Source organism: Canis lupus, chromosome 1 (genome assembly GCF_048164855.1).
Source record: "Canis lupus baileyi chromosome 1, mCanLup2.hap1, whole genome shotgun sequence".
Classification (NCBI taxonomy): Eukaryota; Metazoa; Chordata; class Mammalia; order Carnivora; family Canidae; genus Canis; species Canis lupus.
Window position 1 is genome coordinate 42,221,459 of NC_132838.1, and position 22,959 is coordinate 42,244,417.

At 40.6% G+C, this 22,959-nt stretch overlaps 1 protein-coding gene across 3 annotated transcripts in view; it reads left to right on the forward strand.

The window, feature by feature from the left end:
• Positions 1-22,959, forward strand: part of MTHFD1L (methylenetetrahydrofolate dehydrogenase (NADP+ dependent) 1 like) — a 187,116-nt gene that overhangs the window by 21,412 nt on the left and 142,745 nt on the right. The window contains exons 1-5 of one of the 3 annotated variants that reach the window (XM_072827812.1): positions 576-852; positions 7,957-8,068; positions 15,784-15,875; positions 17,478-17,575; positions 20,556-20,729. In XM_072827812.1, the coding sequence (XP_072683913.1) occupies positions 17,481-17,575; positions 20,556-20,729 (269 nt within the window). In that variant the 5' untranslated portion in view covers positions 576-852; positions 7,957-8,068; positions 15,784-15,875; positions 17,478-17,480. Of the gene's footprint in view, positions 1-575; positions 853-7,956; positions 8,069-15,783; positions 15,876-17,477; positions 17,576-20,555; positions 20,730-22,959 lie in introns of those variants that run through there. The other 2 variants (XM_072827792.1, XM_072827803.1) reach the window with 2 other exon arrangements.

A 22,959-nucleotide genomic window follows, 5' to 3' on the forward strand; every position in this document is an offset into this window, starting at 1 on the left:
CTCATTCTCCCCATATCACAGATAAGGAAACTGAGACTCTAAGAAGTAGAGACTTTCCAAATCTCTAAAGTCATAAAATGATAGAGGTGGTACAGCCTGCATTTTTAGCCACTGTCCTGAGTCAGCTCTTATTCTAGATCATCACAAAACCCAGTCTCTTAAAAGTACCTTTAAAGTCTAGCCTTTTTGGGATGCCTGAGTGGCTCAGTCGTTGAGCCTGCTTTTCCCTCTGTCTGTGTCTCTGCCTTTATTTATTCATTTATTCATGAGAATAATAGCTTAGCACATTCTTATGAATAAATAAATAAAATCTTCTTTTAAAAAAAGAGTCCTATTCACCCCCCTCTCTGGAGTTAGTAAGTGATGCAATGATTGGGGAGTGGCAGGAGTGAGAATAATGGGAAGTGACATCCAGAGGCATTTTCAGCCCATGAACATGGAAAAATCCATTGAAGATTGCTCTGTGCCCTCCATGACTCAGGTCACTTAGTCACACATTACTGAACAACCTTGGTATTTGCTTGGCACAAAATCTGTGGTGCCCTGGGATCTGGGACAGTCTCCTCCACCACCTGCACCTGTAACTGGTGTGGTGAAAGAAGAGGGACTACTATCAATGTGACTGGGACCCCCCACCTGCCCTCTCAAGGAGGTTGACACCCTCCCTGGCAGGCTGGTGACAAGCCCAAGGCCTCAGGGAGGGAATGGTATTGAGTCTACTTCTGCTACTCCTCTATCTGGGATGACAAACTGTTGGGAAAAAACAAGAGTGAACTCAATGCAAGTCTAATGTCTTGGGACTGATCTCTGATGTTCCTCATCTGAGCTGTCAGGTACTGGTGGGTACAAAAGGTAAGACATCATTATTTTATTTATTTATTTATTTATTTATTTATTTATTTATTTATTTATTGTTTTTTAAAAAAAATATTCATGAGAGACACAGAGAGAGGCAGAGACACAGGCAGAGGGAGAAGCAGGGTCCCCATGGGGAGCCCAATTCAGGACTCAATCCCAGGACCCTGGGATTACACCCTTAGCCGAAGGCAGACACTGAATCACTGTGCCACCCAGGTGCACTGGAATAGGACTTTTTTTTTTTTTAAGTCTCCAAATCAAGCCAATTATATCTAGCATTGGTGAGAAAAGGATTTGTGAGAGAATCTGTTGGAACCAATGGGCATGCACTCCAGGGGTCCATATATGGTTACATGCCTGTTAGTTATACAGAGTTTGAGGTGCATAAGCACAAAAGAAGGGCTCCCAGCGCATCCTGTAGCAAACAGGCCAGAGGTATCCCCTCCAGTCCACCTAGTATCGTCCCTGTTGGGCTCTTTGCACGTTGGCAGAGCCCAGCTCCACCTTTCACCCCTTCTTCCCCAGTGTAAATGATGTTCCCAAATTAAAATAGGATTTAAAGAATTAGAATACTTGAATTGGTAGGTATTAAACATAATCCACAACAATAAAGCACCTTACATTTGAGTAAAGATATGGTCCTCAAACTTTTTTCCTCTAGCATCTCATTAACGTTACACATGCAGATGAATGGTGGTGAGCCTGGTCACCCATGAGAAGCAGCAGAGCCTGCACTTGAGCCGAGGTCTTGTAACTCCAGTGAGCACGCTCCCGACCGCACCTCAGGCCCCCCTCTGTCCAGGGCAACTTCTTTGCTTTCCAGAGGAGGTGACCCGAAGCCTGAGAGTGACTCAGAGGAAACAATGCAAAAAAAATGTGCAGATGTGTAATCCAAAGTTCAGAATTGGAAAATGGCAAACGGGTCAGGAAATACAAAGTTAAATTTTCCACAGCTGCATCACTTGCAGTAACTCCAGCAGGCTGTAGCTATTTAGGTACCGGGTTAACAAGAAGGTAGATCGTCAGGGCTGTCCTGCCTCTCTCTGTGAGGCCTGGCTGGCTTAGTGCTGCTCTGGGAACTATGACTTAGGTATTTCCTCCTTTTTGTGCCACGTGGCTCTGGGTCTTTGTCATATTAGATTCTCCTTAACACACACACAGACTCTCTCCTCTCTTAGCCATCCTTTTTAATTTGATTTTCTCCCTAGAGTGTGAGGAAGGGAATTATTTTTTATGAATCCTTCAAAATACTCCCATTACCAGATGTGAGGTTGTACTTTCCTTCTCTTATGTGTTATACCTCATGTCAGCATCAGCTACACCTGAAGGGAAAGTGTCTTGTCTATGATTCTGGACCCACCTGAATCTCGTTGGTACTCTTCTCATTACATGGAGTGGTAAGTGTGTTGAATGGCTTTGTAAGAGGTAGACTTAGAACATGTAGGAAAAGCAAGGTCATTTCTTATCCTTCGGAGGAAAAAGTTGATAGATGAGTGCTGTTAATCATAATCCTTAACTGTCCGTTTGGCTTGTAGTCATTCTGATTTACAAAAGAAGCACAAGATAGGTCTTAGTTTTAAAAGCCAGTGATCTGATCACAGAGGAGTGGAAAAAAGATAGATGCCCAGTTTCTGAAAGGAAAAGAACTTTGCCAAGATGAGATCACTTGGTGTGCAAGGAAGGGGATGGGGGGAATGCCTTTTGCCGAAATTGTCATTCTCTTATCTTGCCAAAGTTTTACAAGATCTGAATGAAAATGATTTGACGTTCTTCTTTTAGGTTACTTTCTCTTTTTAAAAAAATATTTATTTAGTCAAGAGAGACACAGAGAGGGAGAGAGGCAGAGACACAGGCAGAGGGAGAAGCAGGCTCCATGCAGGGAGCCCTATGCGGAAACTGGATTCCGGATCCCAGGATCATGCCCTGAACTGAAGGCAGATGTTCAACACTAAGCCACCCAGGCATCCCCTTTTAGATTACTTTCTATTTGATAATCTGCTTAATATTTCAGTAAAATGTGGATATCAATCCTTAGGTACAAAGCCTTAAATGCTATCTATGGTAGATGTTCAGTTAATTCAACTAGAAAGTTAGACATCCCAAGTTAAATTAATGGATGAATAAACAGAGTCTCTGCTCATGAAACACTCAGCCTGGATGAAGCCTCCATCTGCAGGGAACACACTTGACTCAAACGGCAGGAATTTGCCAGGCAGAGTTGCTAATGCCCATTTCTATAGGAAAGTCACTGATGAATTCCTAATTGCCCAAAATGGATTTTTTTGCTTTTTGTTTGTTTGGCCATTGGGTGTCATTCATACCTGTTGACTATGCCCTCTCCCCTTTGCCTGTGTGACTACTCTACTCTTCCTACCTCCTGGGCCACTCCAGAGTCACCATTTGCTTCTCTTCTCTTACCATGAAGATAAGAATACTCCCAGGGATGTACTTAAGGCCCCTTTCCTGCCCATTCTACCTGTTTCTCTGAGATCACCAAGTTTCTGAGTTTAACTACATCTGTATGCTGACAGATCCCAGCCAACGTCCTCTCCTCCCTGACCATCCTGAGTTCGAATCTAACTTCCTACCAAATGTCTCCTCCCCATGCATGTTTCCCTCCCACTCTCTCAAACCCATTCTCAGTCCAGCTTCCGGAGTAACCTTCCTAAAACCTGTCTGGTGGTGTGAGGGCAACCAAACAAAGTAACTCTATCAAAGAGCTACTTGTCGGTTAGTGAGAAAAGGTCAGCAAATTTGGAAATTTGGTGTTTGTAGAAAGAAAAGTGACATTTCATTAGGAAGAAAAAAAAAAAAAAAAAAGAACCACCTAACTTTTTAGGACTTTGCCATGCAATACTCAAGGAGCCCCTGTGCCACGTAAGATTTCACAGACACACCTTACATTGCAAAGCAATCTAAAGAATCTGCTGTAGAACATATGAGCCACTTAACCAGGCTCACACGACCAACGATGTGTCCCAGTTTATCAAAAGTGGGAGAACACGGGGTGCCTGGGTGGTTAAGCATGGGACTTTGGGTTTCAACCCTGGTCATGATCTCCTGGATTGTAGGATCAAGTCCCATGTTGGGCTCCATGCTCAGTGCAGAATCTGCTTGAGATTCTCTCCTCTGCCCCTCTTCCCCTCAAATTAAAAAAAAAGGAGAACAAGTTCAAGCTGCCCTTGCCTCAAGACCACTCCCTGTGTGTGTGATGCCTGCCCAACTCATGTGCAGGGACTGATCAAGAACACCAATGTCTGTGTTGGCAAAATAAGTAGAAATTGGATGTTTAACCATTTCTTTTCCTATCCCATAGTGGTTTGTCCTATGCACCACTAGAAGATAGATCTTCTATCTAGAAGATCCTAGTTCTAAGTTCTTGTAGGCAGGGATTTTTTTTTATTTTCAGATCCTCAGCAACCTCAGCGTCTGTCCCAAGTTGCACCTGGGATTTGGCTGCTGAGTATACTCACTAAGAATTCTGGACCTTCTTTATTCTCTTTAAGTTACTGTAATTTTAGAAGCAAATCTTTGCTGGATAAAGGACCACAATTGTGATATTACCTGAGACCTATAAAACCTGTTTCTATATTGTTCATTACTAACACAGTTCAGAAAACAAGTTTTCACAATTCATCAAGACTTATTTTTCAACTTTTTTTTTTCCTAACTCATCCCAGCTTTCAGATAATATACATATCTCATACCTAAGATTTCCATATGTGCCCTTTCAAAACACATTGATAGCGGAAGATAAATTCTGGCTTGGGGGGGGCGTTGTACTTTCTGTAATTTGAATTTTAAAATGCCTTTTTTTTGTTGTTGTTGGTTTTGTTTTGTTTTTGCTAAATACAAAATCATGGTGTTCCTTAGGACCTTGCAAATCACATCTTCCCTGCATCTCCCTCTGTCCATTTTCTGATGCTTGCCCCCCCACCCCTTAAAAATCAATGACGTAGTGAAAAATAGTTTTCATGAGCTCTAAACTATGTTACTCCCACATGCTCCACGTTAAGGTCAGCATATCTGTGTCTTACCATTGTTTTAACATTTGGTCTTCCGCCTGGGGAGTGGGCGGTGCTCTGTAAGCTGCTTCTACTCAAGCCTCAGCAGAGAAAGCAGTATTTTGTTACGAGGTAGAGTTTCAAGGCTGGCTTTGGCCAGGGTCTTTCCCATTTGGGAGGAGGAAAGTAGAAACAGCCAGCGAGACGATAATTCTCCTTGAATTCTAGCTCATTAAAATCTTCCTTACTCCTCAGTGAGTTATTTATTGATTTAAGCAGCTAGCAGTTTTCCTTCCAGAAAGAATTAGCATCTCCAATGTGATCATTCCTAATGGTGGAGATTTTTGTCGTTTCTCTGTGGGATCAACTGTCCTCCAGTTGCTTATTAGCACAGCCCACTTGAGGGTTGTGTTTAAATATGGAGTTGAGGAGTCAGAATGAGATCCCCGAGTTTTATAGGTAATGAAAAGAACAGGTTGTATCAAAAGCACCATGTGTAGGAAACTAAGTGTTCTTGGGGGACTTACATGAACCTGTGATCCTTGGCTTTTTCCAAAATGAATGTTTCGGGCTTGTACTTATTAACTTCCTTTTTTTTTTTTCTTAACTATTTAAAACTTTTAATATGTTTTAACATATTCTGTTTTTGCTGCTCTTGTGCATGAAAATGTAGCAAAAATGGCATTTCTTATCTGCTGATTATTTCCAACGAGAGTTAAACATTTGAGTTTTCTCTCGAGGCTTGCTATGTTTGAATATCTCCAGTAGTATCAATAGATGAAGAAGTACATTTTTTAAATTCAGATGTTTAAAATCCTCTTTCCTTAACACTTTTTTGTCCCTAAATGTAACATCACTCAAAAATTTAGCGGCTCTTAGGATCTGCCTTTGGAGAACATGTGGCACTAAACGCACTAGATTACTGGGGATGTTAGCAGTAAACTTTTGAATTCCGTTTCACAGTGTTGTGGTCCCACAGCATTTAAAAAAAAAAAAAAAAGGATGACGGGCAGCCCGGGTGGCTCAGCGGTTTAGCGCTGCCTTCAGCCTAGGGCGTGATCCTGGAGCCCCAGGATCAAGTCCCACATTGGGCTCCCTGCATGAAACCTGCTTGTCCTCTGCCTGTGTCTCTACATCTCTCTCTCTCTCTCATAAATAAATAAAATCTTAAAAAAAAAAAAAGACTTATTTCCCTGTCCTCTTGGGCCTTCTCAAAGCCCACAGAGCCGTCCTTTAGGAGAGACAGGGCTTGGGATCGAGTCCCACGTCAGGCTCCCTGCATGGAGCCTGCTTCTCCCTCTGCCTGTGTCTCTGCCCGCCCCCCCCCGTGTTTGTCTCTCATGAATAAATAAATAAAATCTTTAAAAAAAAAAGGATGACAGTTTTAGTAGGGGCTTCTTCTCTTTTTAATGTGAGTCACACAATTGATTTACTGTGACACCATTTCAGCATACTCTTCCTGTGTCTTAATGTGTGGTAGTGGAAAGCAGCAAGCACTGTTTGGGTCCAGTGAATGTGTTAATTCCCTTTTCCCTGTTGACGTGACCAAATTGATCAAATAGATCAGGTGTTCCTGGGATGCTAACTTTAAAGGTTGCCTTCACCTGCTCTTTGAAAAGACATGCCTTTTAAATTGTTACCGTGTTCCTCCTCTGTCAGAGGAATTTGGATCTGTTCTAGATCCTGGCCTTTTACTTTCATAAACCAGCTAGGCCTGTCATGGATCTGCTTCCCTGCACTGCCATCTCTTGTCCTGAGATTTTTAAGAGACGTTAGTGGATGCAGCCTCTTGCCCAAAGTGTGTTACAGAAGACTTAGGCTGAATTGCTGACCCGGTGCTTCCCGCAGCAATCAGCCTGTCCAAGCAGAGAATGGATGAGGGCGCATGAGCACCTTTAGTTATGGGGAACTTGGGTGGTGGTAGCAGCAATGGGTATGTCTATGTTTTGTCTTCCTCTCCTCTATCTGTCTGATTCTAAAGAGTCTGCGGTTGGTTGCAGGGCATGGAAGTCTGCGGGCAAAGCAATGTGGGGAGGAAAGCAGTGTGGGGGAGTGGAGGATGGGCAGTTGTCTCTTTCTCCCTCATTGAGTGTTCTAAGACTGGCTCCTCTAGGGGAAACAGAACTTATGAGAGAGATGCTTACGTTTTCTGAGCCTCAGTTTCCTTGTCTATTAAGTGGGTTGGTAGTAATGCCAACCCACATAGCTGACACATGCGATCAGAGCTGTTTTCCCTCATAGGTCCTTCAGATTCCTCCTCCACCTCTCACCTCTGCACATGGATCCAGATTGTGATCATCTATTGCTTAGTTGGGATAGTACTGGGACAGATGGTCATTATTTGGTTGAGATCAGAGTCAATCTCTTCTAAATGTCCCCTTCCTACCAGACATGTTTCTCCAACACTGTTATCAAAATTGGACAAGACAGTTGTGATGAATGTGTTTTGTGTCAATAGTTGCATTCTTTCCTTTTTCTTAAACAAAAAACAAAAAAACAAAAAAAAACCAAGCCGTTTTACAGGAGACTAAGCAGAGCCTCCCAGAAAATGAGATTCTTTCTTGAGCTTTTGAAATTCCTCCCATAGATCCAGTAAAAGTTCCATATGGGCCTAATTTTGACTGTGTAGTTGTACAGGCCTGCAGGCCCCCCAAACTGGCCAGATCTTCAAGTGGCTACCCTGCAACCACCCCCGCCCTCCTCCTGAGCCACTGCATGAATCCGGACACCGCCCATCCTGTACCCCTTTCAGTCTCCTGCCTCCATCCGTGTAGTTTCCATGGCCCCATCCTTTCTCTGGAGACTGTAGTTAGTGGTGAAAACGTGTAGATGGTGATACTGCACCCAGTGGACACGCTGAACTGGCTACCTTGAAGAAATTGTGCCCCTTTTTCTTTCTAGGATACGATAATCATGCCTTGTCCTGACATGTGCTGCATTAAGAAATTAGTGAAGTGATTCTGTCCATGTTCTTAGGGTGGCACCAAACTGGATGGCTGTTATATATTGCACGGAAGTTAGTTGACACAGATCGCTAGTCATGTGTCTCTGCCACAGATTAAAACACATGTGATGTTTTTCTTTTTCTTTCTAGCTTCTTGAGTCTGATATTGTGGTGTTAGGCTCTCCTAAGCCAGAAGAGATTCCCCTTTCTTGGATACAGCCAGGAACTACGGTTCTCAACTGTTCCCATGACTTCCTATCAGGTGGGCAAATGTCTTAAAATTGGTGTTGGGCTGCTAATGAAAGCAGGTAAGATTGTTATGAGAAATGTTAACCTTATTCAGAAGAGAGGATGTCCCTGAAAGGTTGGTCATCATCAGCATCTGTATAGAGAATAGGAAACTCAGAATGTTGACGGCCTACTCATTGAGTTACCTGATACTGAAACTACATCGTCAGGTGAAGAGAAGCCAAGATGCCAGCTACGGTAGCCGCCTTCCACTCCCACATGCAGACATGCCCCTCCTGGCCCCTAGCATGGAGTAGTCAGGTCGGTTGTGATCTGAAGTAGATTATCCGTCCATGTGTGAGATACACTAGAAATAGTGGTTTCCAGTCTTGTACAACAGAGCAGAATCCATTCTCCCAAAGAAATCTTTAGATGAACCTCAACATGTCAAAGCAAATGAAAACAGTTGCTGGGAGGGATGGGAATGGAGACCAGCCCTTGTGCCTGATTTCCCCTTGTAGTGACCCCTCAGGCACTTCCTTGGAGCCTCAGAGGCACCTCAGAGCAGTGTGAAAGTCGCCATCAGAAACAGGTGGTCTTAGGATGGTGTTTCACCAAGGGATCCAGGAATGTCTGGGACCATACCAGACCTCCCTGCCCCCACCACCCTTCAGAGGAGCTGGGGCTGTGCCCACATCAGCATATCCAGGCGAGGGACCAGTAGAACAGGCCCAGAGGGATGCTTTTTTCTCATTCACTGAAAGACTCTCTGAGACTAAGAAAGCTTTGCACTGTACCTAGCCCACCTTTTCAATCCTTGGGTAACGTGTGTATAAGAGATCCTACTTCCCTGTTACCTGCAGCCTTCAGGTTTCAGTGTTGGAGAGGACCATGCTGAGCTGGCCTGTTGGGCAGCATTTTTCCCCAGGGTGGTCAGAGGTTGAGCCAAAGTGGGTCTCTGTCCTCTTTCACTTTTGCTAGATCTGGAAACCTAGACTGCTCCACAGAAGAGTGAAATAGAGAATAGTATCAAATTGTGTGTGTGTGTGTAAAACTTTGATCCAGTCACCTTAAGATAACCATTTTATATTCTTCCACAAAAAATGCACTGAACTTAATTGGATTGGAATGTAATAGGAGGAAAAAAAAACAATGTATTACTGAAACTCATATAACTATTATTAATATATAACCATTACTTCAAAAAGAAAAATAATAGACCCACCCCTCTAGGAAATTTTCCTCCTCCCGGGGGATCCCTGGGTGGCTCAGTGGTCTAGCGCCTGCCTTTGGCCCAGGGCGCGATCCTGGAGTCCCGGGATCGAGTCCCGCATCAGGCTCCAGGCATGGAGCCTGCTTCTCCCTCCTCCTGTGTCTCTGCCTCTCTCTCTCTCTATGTCTATCATAAATAATAAATAAATAAATATTTTTTTTAAAAAAAGGAAATTTTCCTCCTCCCAAAATTAACCAATCATATTAAAAGCCCTCTGGGGCTGGAGGGGGTGGGGTGGATTGGAGTATGCAGGGATGATGCCCAGGAATTTCCCAGAATGCTCAGGTACTTGGCTCTGCATGAATATCATACAGATGAATAAAGCAATTAGAGGTATAATATAATGTGAATATAGGATTAATTTCTCCTTTTAGCAAATAAAAGGCACTAAATAATTTATTTGAATTATATGTAGTTTTGGGATATAACTTTATTTCCCCACCTGAAAAAAGCAAGGCCCAAGCCATAAATGATGGCCATCACAGATTTGTTCCTCTGCTTAAAATTTGGATGAGGAAAGTCAATTATGACTTTATATTCTTTTCTTTTTAAGATTTATTTATGTAGGCAGCCTCAGTGGCTTAGCGGTTTAGTGCCGCCTTCAGCCCAGGGCATGATCCTGGAGACTCGGGATCGAGTCCTGCATTGGGCTCCCTGCATGGAGCCTATTTCTCCCTCTGCATGTGTCTCTCTTCTCTCTTTCTCTTCCTCCTCCCCCCTCCATCCCGTCTCTAATAAATAAAAAAAATAAAAAAATAAAAGATTTATTTATGTATTCATGAGAGGCACAGAGAGAGAGAGGCAGAGACATAAGCAGAGGGAGAAGCAGGCTCCCTGAGGGGAGCTTGATTCAGGACTTGATCCCAGGACCCCAGGATCATGCCCTGAGCCAAAGGTAGATGCTCAACTGCTGAGCCACCCAGGCATCCCCTTTATGTTCTTTTAAATGAATGCTGCTTTGCTGTTATATTTACTTGCAGTATTTTCTTTTAATTAAAGTTTATATATTTAGGGACAACTTTGGCATAATCCTGGCTGGAGAGAGACACTACTTCAGTGTTCTTTTGGAATTCCTTTGAGCTCTATGATTAAATAAATGAAACTGTATCTTTTTTTTTTTTTTTAAGATTTTATTTATTCATTCATGAGCTACACAGAGAGAGGGAGAGAGAGGCAGAGACACAGGCAGAAGGAGAAGCAGGCTCCATGCAGGGAGCCAGACGAGGGACTCGATCCCAGGACTCTAGGATCACGCCCCGGGCCGAAGGCAGGCGCCAACCACTGAGCAACCCAGGGATCCCCTGTGTCTTATTTTTAATAGGTTTCTTTTGAGGACCTTTACTTTTTTAAAGGCATTCATAAAAACATTAGATTTCAATGTAGTGATCCTTCTGGGGGGAACAAAAAGGATCAAGGCATTATATTTTGACAGAACAATTCTGTATGTAGACTGATTACAGTTAGTTTATTTTAAATGTGTCTGGTCCAGTACTAGCAGTTTTCATCTTGATTTTTGAATGCCTACTGCCCAGAATTAGTACATGACACGTAATACATGCTCAATAAATACTGAGTGTTGAATGAGTGAATCAACTTGGACTCAGAATTGTACTCTGGTTGATTGCAGTTTGAAGTTTGTAGATACATAGATATCTCCTTGAACTTGTCTCTCATGCAAACACAGGGCTGAGAGGGCAAAGACAAGATGAAAAATGCTCTAGTGATTAAGTAGAATGTTCGCACCATTCATATGAGCATGATTTTTCCTGATAGTGAGTTTTCACTTTTATTTATTCAATTTTAATTTTTTGAGAGAGAGCCTTTTAAAAGATTTTATTTTTGAGTGATCTCTCTATGCAACATGGGACTAGAACTTACCACCCTGAGATCAAGAGTTCCACACTGTACTGACAGAGCCAGCCAGGAACCCCAGGCAATTTTAATTTTAGCAACTTTGATTAGTATGAAAATTTAATCTCTGAATAGATTGATGAAAGGCTTTTCTCCCTTTTTTGCATTACCTCACCACCTTAAACAAAGACTTCTTAAAGCATTATTTAAAGGAAAGATGCTTTTATTCACACTTAAGAATGAAAGGTTCCTAAATAACTGATGATTGGGTGAATGCAGGGTTTATAATGAAATTTTCATACTCCTCTTAAAGGTACAGGCCTCCCTTTCCCCCCCTCCATAAAGATAGATGGGATATGGTGATTTATAATGAGGTAATTCTATAGAGGCATTTTATTGAATACTTAATCCCAGGAGAGATTTTTCAGATGGCTGATATCCCAGAGGCAGTGCTCAGAAAACAACTACACCTAACTTGTTGGATCTGTTCACTCTTCTGTGGCATGAGTCTAATGTTTTGATTTAAAAGAGGAACATGTATCTTCCTTGAGTAGTACCAAATTATACTATGGTTCTTTACTCTGGCATATAAAAATCTATGACATGCCAAAGGGAAAATCTGATCTATTGGAAGTGAGTTGAGAAAGCGAATGACTTAATGATTGGATAATAAATCCTTACCAAGTAAAAATAACTAACTAAATAAACAAATAAAAGAAGGACATGTTAATGTTCAGTTTTCTAGCTATAACAATAATATTTTATTATTAAGTTTCAAATCACAGAAGCTGTGATTTTATAATGCTCTGCTTGCTAAAGAACAGAATTCATCCTAAGCAAGACCATTTTGTACTCTAATATTAAGACTTATTTCCTGATGGGACAAAGGAGAAGCTGGTCTGATGTTGGGCCCAGAGAAGAATATCAAAACAGCAATTTTATGGGTCAGAGTACTTGACAGCATCATTTTAAGTGAGTGTAAGTATATTTAGTGTGGAGTGATAGGAGAACCCCAGGTGCATCTCAGGGTTCATGCTAACGACCTGGGGAATCCTGGGAGACCTGAAACTTTCTCTCTCATGAGCCCAAAAGGAGACAGTATAATTAATACAGTGTTTGGAAAAGCATGGAATTTGGGTCATATTGATTTTACTCAAAGAGAAGAGAGGTTGTTTTGGTTTTGGTTTTCTCTTAATTGCATTGTATTTACAAGCTGTGTGACTTTGAGCAAATAACTTAAGTTCTGTGATCTTCAGTTTCCTTGTGGGTACGATGGAAACAAGGCTCTTGAGAGGAATAAATGAGCTCTTGCCTCATAGCACCTCTTTCATAGGAGCTGCCACTAAGTGGTCCACCACCTCCTCCCTCCACTTGATTGTCTTCACACCCCTAGCACACAAAATAGCTTTCAGATTTCATATTAGCAAAATGTAAGTCTGTGTTTGAAAATCCAGGCCAGGGAAGGTCTCTTCCCAATGAGTTTCTTAGAATGTAAGAAGGTAGCTTTAAAGAAATTAGACACACTTGTAATACAATCTTTATCTTAGTGCACTTTGAATAAAATAAGGACATTTGCTTATGAATTTTGAACTATAATTATTCCAAAATCCATTATATCTATTACCTGTTTCCCTTACTTCTTTTTTTCTCCCAGGAAATTCTAAAACATTGGACTCAAATGTTATTGTCAGGTTTCATTTCAATTTTTAACTAGTTCTCAGTGTAATACATTTAGTGTTCTCACTTTTTAAAAAGTCTCAAGATGTTTAGAATATACAACTTATTATATACAGACTCTGTTAATTTCTTCCTACTTTGGTTTCAGTGATTTCAAAAGAGCTATTTATTTAAGTTGATACTAATTTAATTCCTCTTTTTTTGAAAATTCTTACATTATATTCTGTTAAAAAAATAAGACATTGTTATTTGATGGTGGAATTCAAATGTTTTAAGCTATGAGTTCAACCCTTGTGAGCATTGTTACAAAAATTATATAAAGATTTCATTTATTGCATTTTTTGTTATCCTATAAGATGAATATATTTAACTTAAAACTAATCGCCAGTGATTTCGAAAATGTTATCTATACTAATATCTATACTAATTTATAGTTTTTTTTTAGCTTTTCCTGTTTTCAAAACTTCACATAAAGTTTTTCTAAGTTACTCATTTCTCCCAGAGGATGAGAGCATATTTGAGGGTTCATACAATGCTTTTGTGATAAGAAGGGTGCCCTGGGCCAGACAGCAGAAAAGCTGAAATGTGTCCATATAGCAGAGATGGCAGGAAGACCAAAGAAGAATTTGCGTTGGTCCCTCCCAGTTCATTTATTCTGGCAAAATTCCCAGGGTGGTCTCAAAACAGCTCCTGTCAGGGAAAGTACCATTCTGATTTCCAGGGAAAGCATTATGACACATTAGCCTTACATTTTCTTGTTGTAGAAAGTTTGGTTAGGAAGAAAAATTATAAATGAAAGGCCATCTTTTAAAGTGATTCATTGACCTGTCCTTGGAAGAACCACGAGTAAATGGGGAGTGTTTAGTGGGAAGTGAAAAGACCCATTTGGTTTGGGACGGGACCCCTGGGACCCCTGCCGGACTCGTGGGCTGAGTGCAGACAGCCTTGGCAGGCAGAGTGTAGACAGCCTCCGGGTGGAGCCCTGCCTCTACACAGGCAGAGGGGTGAGGTCATGATTTCCTTTCTTGATTCTCTTTAGCCATGAAATTTGTTAAGAATGTTATTCCCAATTCACTGAGTTACCATCTTCATTGCTTCAAATTCTCTGGATTCAGAACTTTTTACCTAGGTTATCCTTAACATTAATATCCTACAATACAATTTCTCAGTTTCTATGGAAAAATGGTCTTATCACTTTTATGATAGGGGTTTTTTAAGTTACCAAATTTAAAAGTTCTCAGTTTTAAGATGACATCTATTCATACTACAAAAACAATACAGTGTTCATGACAGTTTGTGAAACAGAGAAAAGTAGACAGAAAAAAGTAACAACATCTGATCCAGTCACCTTGAGATCACCATTTTACATTTTCCCAAAAAGAAAACATTAATCATAATTGTCTGGGATGGAATGTAGTAGAAGGAAAAGAAAACACTATGATACCAAAAGCATTATTGAAATTCAAGTAACTTTCTTCAGAAAGCGAAATGTTGGTTCCTGCAAGATGCTTCTTCTTTTCTTTTCCTTTTTTTTTTTTTTTAAGATCCCAGGACCCCCAGGGTCATGACCCAGCCCAAGGCAGATGCTTAATCACTGAGCCACCTAGGCATCCCCTTGCAAGATTCTTCTAACATTTAAAATATATGTGTAGGCACATTTTGTATTGTGTTTTAAAATCTTTGTTGATTTTAATCACCTTCTATCTTATGCAAGGCAGTGGCTGAGATTATGGGAGGAATTGCTTACTGTGTAACTCTGTAGGTGAAATATTCTTCCCTTGCATGGGTACTTGTGATTCTGTTCTGGGACTATGCATTAATAAATTGCATTATTAATAAATTAATAATACCGGCTCCTGGCATGTAGCTTTTTCTTATTTCTTCATCATTTAAAGATAGAGATTAAAAGGAAAGAAGTATATTTCTTTTCCATAATGTTTGGACAAGACCTTTAGATCAGATCTCTAGTGGTTCAGGCAAAACAAAACAGTCTCATTCTCTATGACTCTTGGCTTTTGCCTAAATATGATTTATAAAACTGTGAAGTGTTGCTAATCTTTAAACAATACCAGAGGGATATAATTTTCCAACACCCTTAATACGTTTGAATGTAGAGCATCACAGAACACTTAAGGGTAAGTGTTTTGTGCTCTTTCTTGCAAAAGACTGTCAGCACAATGGATAATATAAAAGTCAAGTGGTCCAAAATAGAGGAAAATAGTTTCTTAATTCAAAAAAGTTGCTATGAGAAATGTTTCTTTTTCTCTAAGGGAGAATATAGGCTAAAGCATTTTACATGTGTGCTCGCTTTTCATAACCTTTGTAAGTGCCCACTGAAGAAGGGAGAAGTAGAATTCTTACAGTTGCCTCTGTATTTTGAAAACCAGATCATCCTGAAAATGAATATCCTAAAAGACAATTTCTCATTTTTTTATGGAAACTTGGTCATATTACTTTTATGGCAGGGATTTTTAAGGTTATCAAAGAAAGCCTGATCTTCTACACAGCACTTTGGCTGTGATTATGCTGTGTTTCAGTCCTCATTCTTATGCTTTGTATACATGAGTGAAATTGCTTTTATTTCATATGTACTGTTTAAATAAATACATCAGATGCCAAGCCCTTTTCGTACCACATCACATTTCATTCTCACAGACCTCAGTGGGGTTGTAAATACCCACAGTAATTAACAGACCCAAAGTCACAGTTCCTGGTTAGAGGTGAAAGCAAGATTTTCACTCAGTGTGACTCTAAAATCTGTGATGCAGTCAAGAGTCCCAAGGCTGTGCCAGGGACAGGTGACCCCCTGGGAGCTGTGCCATGACAGCCTAAGTTCCTTGGTTGAAAATGAGATTACTCAGCACACTGGCTTTTTACTAGGAGCAGTTGGTTGTAAATGAGAGTATCCTAAAATCTTCTTTTTTTTTCCTCCTCAAATCTTTTTCTAGGGAAGCTTGGATGTGGTTCTCTTGGGGTACATTTTAATGGTCTCATTGCAGAGGATGATGTGAGTCTCCTTGCTGCTGCTCTGCGGATTCAGGTTTGTTTGCCACAGCTCTTTGAGAGTTTTTGAGTTGGGAGCTATAATTATAATAGTTGCTAACATTTGACAAGTATTTTCTGTTGAGCCGACACAGTGTTAAACACCTAACACACAGAATGTCATTTAATTCTCACAATAGCCCTACAAGATAATGTTGTTCCCATTTGGTAGATAAGGAAATGGAAGCTTAGAAAAACTTGCCTTTCATTAAATGACGAGGGTGGGATGGGGACCCAAATCAGGGTCTGTTGTTAGTTATCTATTGCTGTAGAATAAATTATCCAGAATTTTGCAATTTAGAACAATAAACATTTATTATCTCACAGTATTTGTGGGTTAGAGATTTGGGAGCAGCTCAGCTGTATGGTTTTGACTCAGGATCTCTCATGCAGTTGAAATCAGGAGGTCAGCAAAAAGGCTTGAGTGGGGCCAGAGCCTCCACTTCCAATATGGCTCAGTCATGTGGTTGTTGACAAGATGCCCTAAACTCTCACCATACAGACTTCTTAGTAGAACTCTCATGATGGGGCAGCTAACTTCCCCTAGATTGAGTGATCCAAAGAAGGAGGCAGGGAGGAAGCTGCAGTAGGTTTTATGGCCTACCTATCCAAGTTACCCATCATCGCTCCCCTTTTTCCTCCTTGCTAGAAATAAATCAGCAGTCTAGTTCACATTCAGGGAACGAGAATTTGACCCACCTTTTGAAGACAGGAATATTCAAGGTTTTGTGGACTGCTTTTCAAAGCACCACCATCTGTATGACCCAAAGCCCAAGATCTCCAGCTTGCTACCACGCCGGCTGTGCATTCTGCTAGTGCTGGAAGGTGGTGAGGACTGCTGGCAGTGATGTTGAATATCAGGAGAGAAACCTGAGCCTGTAATTTCTGCTGTAGTAGAATTAAACAGAAGCAACTTTTAGTTTCTTTCCTACATACGTGGTGTATACAATTAAAACTTTTTACTTCCACGGGTGCCTGGCTGGCTCATTCAGTAGAGGAGGGTCATGAATTCAAGACCCACAATGGGTGTAGAGCTCACTAATAATAAATAAATAAACTGACCCCGCTTTTAAAAAATAAAAAAATAAAAAAAAATAAAACTTGTACTTCCAAATGGAATATAATACCTTTCTATAAGGATTGGGTGTCGCATTTTAACCTAAGCCAAATTTCTCTGTCTCTCTTTGTGTATCATCATTTCACAATTCAATGTTCTTGTTTTATTATACCAACTGTAAAAGGATTATACTCAAAACAGTGTTGCAGATTTTGAAAGCTGGGCGTCCAAGCTGATCATTCATGCATTCTCCTATTTCTCTCATTGTTCTCTTCTGAGATGAAGAACACACTATAATTTTATTCTATCTTGATGTCTTTAGTGAACACTTAACCTATTTTAAAAATACCTATGTCTCACATTTTCCTTTTTAAGAAAAACGTACTATGCTAATTGCATGTGAATAAAATTGTTCCTGGTATTCACTTGGATTATTGTGCAACTTTTCATGACATAACATCCCAAACAGTATTTTCATAGTTGTAGATACCTACCCTGTCAGCCTTTACTGGTATAACATGCTTTCCTTTCTGTCCCTTGAAGAACATGGTCAGTAGTGGAAGGAGATGGCTACGTGAACAGCAGCACGCAAGGTGGAGACTTCACTGCTTGAAACTCCAGCCTCTCTCCCCCGTACCAAGGTATTCACGGGATTTGTTTATAGTGATATCAGGTCACCAAAGTGCCTCAGATGTCCAGAGTTACCCTTTGGGTGGGGGCATAGCTCGTGGTATTATGGCTTTGGTGGTGGACAATTTTCTCTAATCACATTGCTGCACTAGTTTTTCTGTCATTTAAGTCCTAAATATTAAATGATAATGAACATGTTTACCATATTTTATCAGTTCTAGCATGTATAGAAAATATCCATATTTTTTCATTTCTGAAGTCAGTATGCTCTTACTGTCAACAGCATATCCTGTATTAAGTGGCATCGTTTTTTCTTCTTACTGATCTATAACATAATGGTGTCTTATAGTTGACAAAATATGGTAATATGATGTTTGGAATATGCTTTTCAGTGTAAAAAATGCCCATCTCCTCTGTCAGCTTGGTCTTCATGGCCAGGTAGGTGTCTACCCTAGGGGCAAATGACCAACCAAACCAAACACCATTCAACGTGGGAAGTGAGTTCAACTTTCCTCAGAACATGGTAATATCTATTATCTGACTACTCTGTGATACTCCAGATGGATATTTTCTTCAGAATAGCATTTAATGAAGTGCAAACTATATATTCTCTGCATAAATTTGGAAATACATAGTGCAGGAATAATTCACTAGATAAGATACTAGAGCCAGAGAAATGCATTTTCCAGCCTCATTGTGGGTCCCCCTGGCTGCCCTGACTCCAGTGAATTGGCCTCACCCTCTTCATACAGGATATGCATGATGCTGTTGGAAAACATTTCTGGGGGATCCCTGGGTGACTCAGTGGTTTAGCTCCTGCCTTTGGCCCAGGGCGCGATCCTGGAGTCCCGGGATCAAGTCCCACGTCAGGCTCCCGGCATGGAGCCTGCTTCTCCCTCCTCCTGTGTCTCTGCCTCTCTCTCTCTCTGTCTATGATAAATAAATAAATAAATCTTTAAAAAAAAAAAAAAAAGGAAAACATTTCTGTAGATAAAACCTCTAGGAATTGACTAACATCTCATTTCATTTCATTCGTTAGATCTGATCCATTTCCTTGAGTCACAGCTGAACATTCATGGCTTTATTCTACCCACCAGGCTGTGTTTTCACCCCTGAAATAGACTGAACATTGTAGTTATCTTCTGTGTTCGTTAATACATAAATTCTAGAGAACGTTGTTCTTTGTAATGTCACCCCTGTTGTTGTGCAGTCTGTTTCATCAAGTATCTTAATTTTTTGAAGTTACTTACATTGTTAAAGGACTTCAATTTTTAAAAGTAAATGAGTATGTTCTACTTACAGAGAACTAAAAAAGAAAAAAATTGAAGTGGACCCTGCCCAATTATGTACCAAAGGCTTTGCATAAATCTAAATAAATTCCACTCGGGAGTAAGAAGTGTTTTAATTGCTGAAGTAAATTTGACTTCTGAGGTACTAGAGGAAGAAAGGCAGGCTAATTTCTAAATTCCTGAAAAATCAAAACAATGTCACTGTCGCTTTTTAGCTAGTGAAGAAAAAACTTGGGAGGTTTTCCAAGAGTCAGCTCTCCCCTTTAGGAGATTTGGGGAGGAGAGAAAGAAAAAAAAGATGCAGACAGGAAGGCAGAATGAAGGGGACCATAAGCAGTGAAGGGAGAAGGGAAGAACTGGAAGTGGCAAGGCTGGTGTGGCTGGGGAAGGAAGCACAGAGCTCATCCCACATCCAGGTTGAAGCACACTCTCCCTCTGCAAGCTGCCGTGGCACACTTCAGAGAAGTTCCCATTGGAAGTAGGTTCGCTGTTACCGCTTGCACCAAGGTCAGACTTCCATGGAGTCATGGAGGAGAACACAGAGTCATGTGAGGGCTTAGGGTTGATTATCAGCAGGAGCAAGAGAAAGAAAAAATCAGAGCAAGGGGCCACCTGCTAGTGGAGACTGCTATACCCAAAATAAGGGCTCCAGGGTGAGTCAGGGCACTGCTGTCTTCTCAGATATCAACCCTGATGACTGACTGAGTCTGACACCTGCTCTCCCAAGCTCTGTCTTGTGTCTGCCAGGTCTTCCTCTCAAACAGGTGGTCAGCCTGGCAGGTGGATGGACTGAACCCCCATTAAAACCAATAGCTGAGCTCAGGAGCCCCAAAAGACTCTCCAGGAAGTTCAGCACATGCTGATTTCATAGCACTCCTGGAAGATAAACAGTGGTGTTCTCTTCTTGCTGGTCAAACGGAAGAAATTTTTTGCCTGGTGACACTCCAGAGCATCTAAACTTTTCCTGTGTTGAAGTTGAGCTTCAAGCACTAGGTCCTTTTACTGACGGTTATGCAATTAATAAAATATTTTGAAATACAATTTTGGATTTGAAGTCGGAAAAAGAGAGGGAAAGTATGGACACAGATAAAACAAAATAGCATTTCCACATTTCTGAATCGCCAAGAGACACATGAGGTTAGCCCAGTAAGCGCATTATGCAATAACCCATCTATTCATGGTTAACAAAGTCAGTGATGACCCACAGAAAGCACTCTACTCTACAGTGAACGTACAGTTCTCTCCTATAGCATTGGTATTATCTTTGTACCTGGGCAGAATTCTGTGATCTTCATGTGTTTTTAAGAGTTGCTTCTCTAAAGAAATGTACCATTTTTCATGCACGTTAATTATTAGCAGTTGTGGGATCCCTGGGTGGTGCAGCGGTTTGGCGCCTGCCTTTGGCCCAGGGCGTGATCCTGGAGACTCGGGATCGAGTCCCACGTCGGGCTCCCGGTGCATGGAGCCTGCTTCTCCCTCTGCCTGTGTCTCTGACTCTCTCTCTCTCTCTGTGTGACTATCATAAATAAATAAAAATTAAAAAAAAAAAAATTATTAGCAGTTGTGCTCAATACTGCTTGGGAGAGAGGACCACAAAGCAATTGCTTTGCTTGAATTGTTGGTGTGGCGTAGGGCTGTTTTCACTCTAGTAGTGACCACCTAAGCTGAGGAGGCACTTGCCTCCTATGTGTTTTCCCCCCAGTGATCTTGAGATTTCAAGAGCACAGACTCCAAAAGCCGTGGATGTCCTTGCCAAGGAGATAGGATTGCTTGCAGATGAAATTGAAATCTATGGCAAAAGCAAAGCCAAAGTACGTTTGTCCCTGCTGGAAAGGTTAAAGGATCAAGCAGATGGAAAATACGTTTTAGTAGCTGGGTAAGACTACTTTTAAAATCTATTGTACTAAGAAGGCATGTTTATAAAAGTCTCTTCCCTATTTTTACCTATCATCACACCCCTCAAATTCATCTGTTTCTCAAACTTGATATTTTTGTGCATTTCACTTGGCATTCCTTCATTTGACATGAGGTAAGTTTTCATTTTCAGTGCAAAACAAATTAGTCTCCTCCACAAAATACAAAGTATAATGAATTCCTCGTCTAGTATTTTTTATTTCTTATATTGTGTTTTGATCATCTTTGTTCTGTCTTGGATTTTTCATTTAGTTTCTCGTGATAAGAATCAAAATAAGAATTGAAAGTAAAATATTTTTAACTGAGTTGGGGGTACATGTGTTCTACTCAGAGATAACATTTTAATGGAAAATGTACAGATAATTGTGTGAAACTAAACATTTTCCTGTTAATATCCTAAATATTTGTGTATTTGCATTGTCAAAGTTCATTATTTCTCTCCTCTTGGATTTTAAAATTAATATTGGGCCATTTTCATTTGTGTTGGTCGTTTTATAAAAGACAAATGCATAGTTTTTGTGAAAAGGAGTGTTTGTTTTCCTTCTTTTTTTAAAAAAGAAATATGTTCACTGGCTGAAAAATGACAGAAAACAAGGGATTTAAAATATTTTTTCAATGTGACCTGAGGGAACATCAGGAGACCATAGAAATTCCATTGTTGTCTTGAAATTTCATTGCAGTGACTTATTGATGATATATAGGCCAAGGCTTAAGACACAAAAATCTGTTTATTAACAAGCAGAGACATTTCTTCTAACTGGACTTGACTCTTGGTTAACTATCTTTATATATTTAATTATTCATGTAAATGCCTAGCTTCTTTTTCTGGTTTTAAAAGCCTTACACACTCATAAAGCTATTCTAAAATGCAGAAAACTATAAACAAGAAAGTAAAATATCCCAAATCCTACCACCCAGAGGAGGGAGCTGTTAACCTTTGAGACCATCTTGTCTTTCATAAATGACATCATCTTCCAAGTGCTGTTCTGTTCTTCACCAGTATGTTGCATACCTACCTCACTGCATCTGAGTCAGTACAGAGCTGGGTTATCATTTTGTTTGACTGCATATCATTCCGCTGCTCACATCCTAGGTTCTGGGGGCAGGGGCAGTAAAAATGCCTGAGATGTGGGTGGATTCCATTTCATCCATCTTTCCAGACTGTAACACACTGGGTGGCTCAGTGGCTGACAGTTCGTCGTGCTTTTAATTCTTCAAGTATATTCAGGCCAAAAAATGATTTGAAAATATCATAAGGATGTTCCACATTTATTTAACCAACTCTCTGTTGATGGGCACTTAAATTGCTTCCCATTTTTGGACACTATCAACAGTGCTAAGATTAACAGCCTTGAGCATGCTCATTTGTGCACTTGTCCAAAGACCTCCTTAGGAAAAATCCCTAGAGGTTTTAAATTCAGTGTTTTAAAACTACAAGTAAAGATCAAATACAATCTGTATCACCTCTTTAATAGCCAAATTTCTTCATATTTCTTTCTCTCCCTACCTCCCCTCCTCTGTCACTCTTTTGTAAAGATAGACAACTAGGGCTTTCAGAGTCGCTTGGTGGCTGTGGTTTCAAAGAATTCATACTTTGTTGCGTGTGGCTTAAACCTCCTCCAGGCTTCCAGGCTCAGTACAGTTGGACTCCCCGTCTTACTAGGGTCCTTTCCAACTTAGGACCCCACCCCTAATGTCTCTGTAACTGAGCTACAGGGATGCTCTGTGCTGAGAAGAGAGTTGGCCTCGCTACAGGCACCCTCTGGGCCAGATCCATGAAAGGAGCCAGCTGACTTGGGGAGTTGGTTGGGGGACTCCTGGGTCCCAGGGTTTGAAGCACACATGGAGTGTAGTATTGCTTTTCTGGAATGTGCTTAATACAAGTTTTGTTTTGTTTTGGTTTGTTTTTTCAGAAATAAACTCTTGGACATTTAGAACTTCAAAAGTAAATTTAGTATTTTATCCACAAATTTGTTTCCTTTTTTCCAGGCTCTAAGTGATCTTGGTAGGTGGATTTGCTGGTTTTCTCACCCTGCTTAACATGGGAAGACGTAAGGAAAACTCAGGAGGGTGGGTTCTCAGGATACCAAGGAAGACTCAAGCAGTAATGTTCCATATGGAGTGGCTGTGATTTACTCTTATGGGTGCTTGTTATTACTGGAAAAAAAAAAAAAAAACACAGTCTACACGTG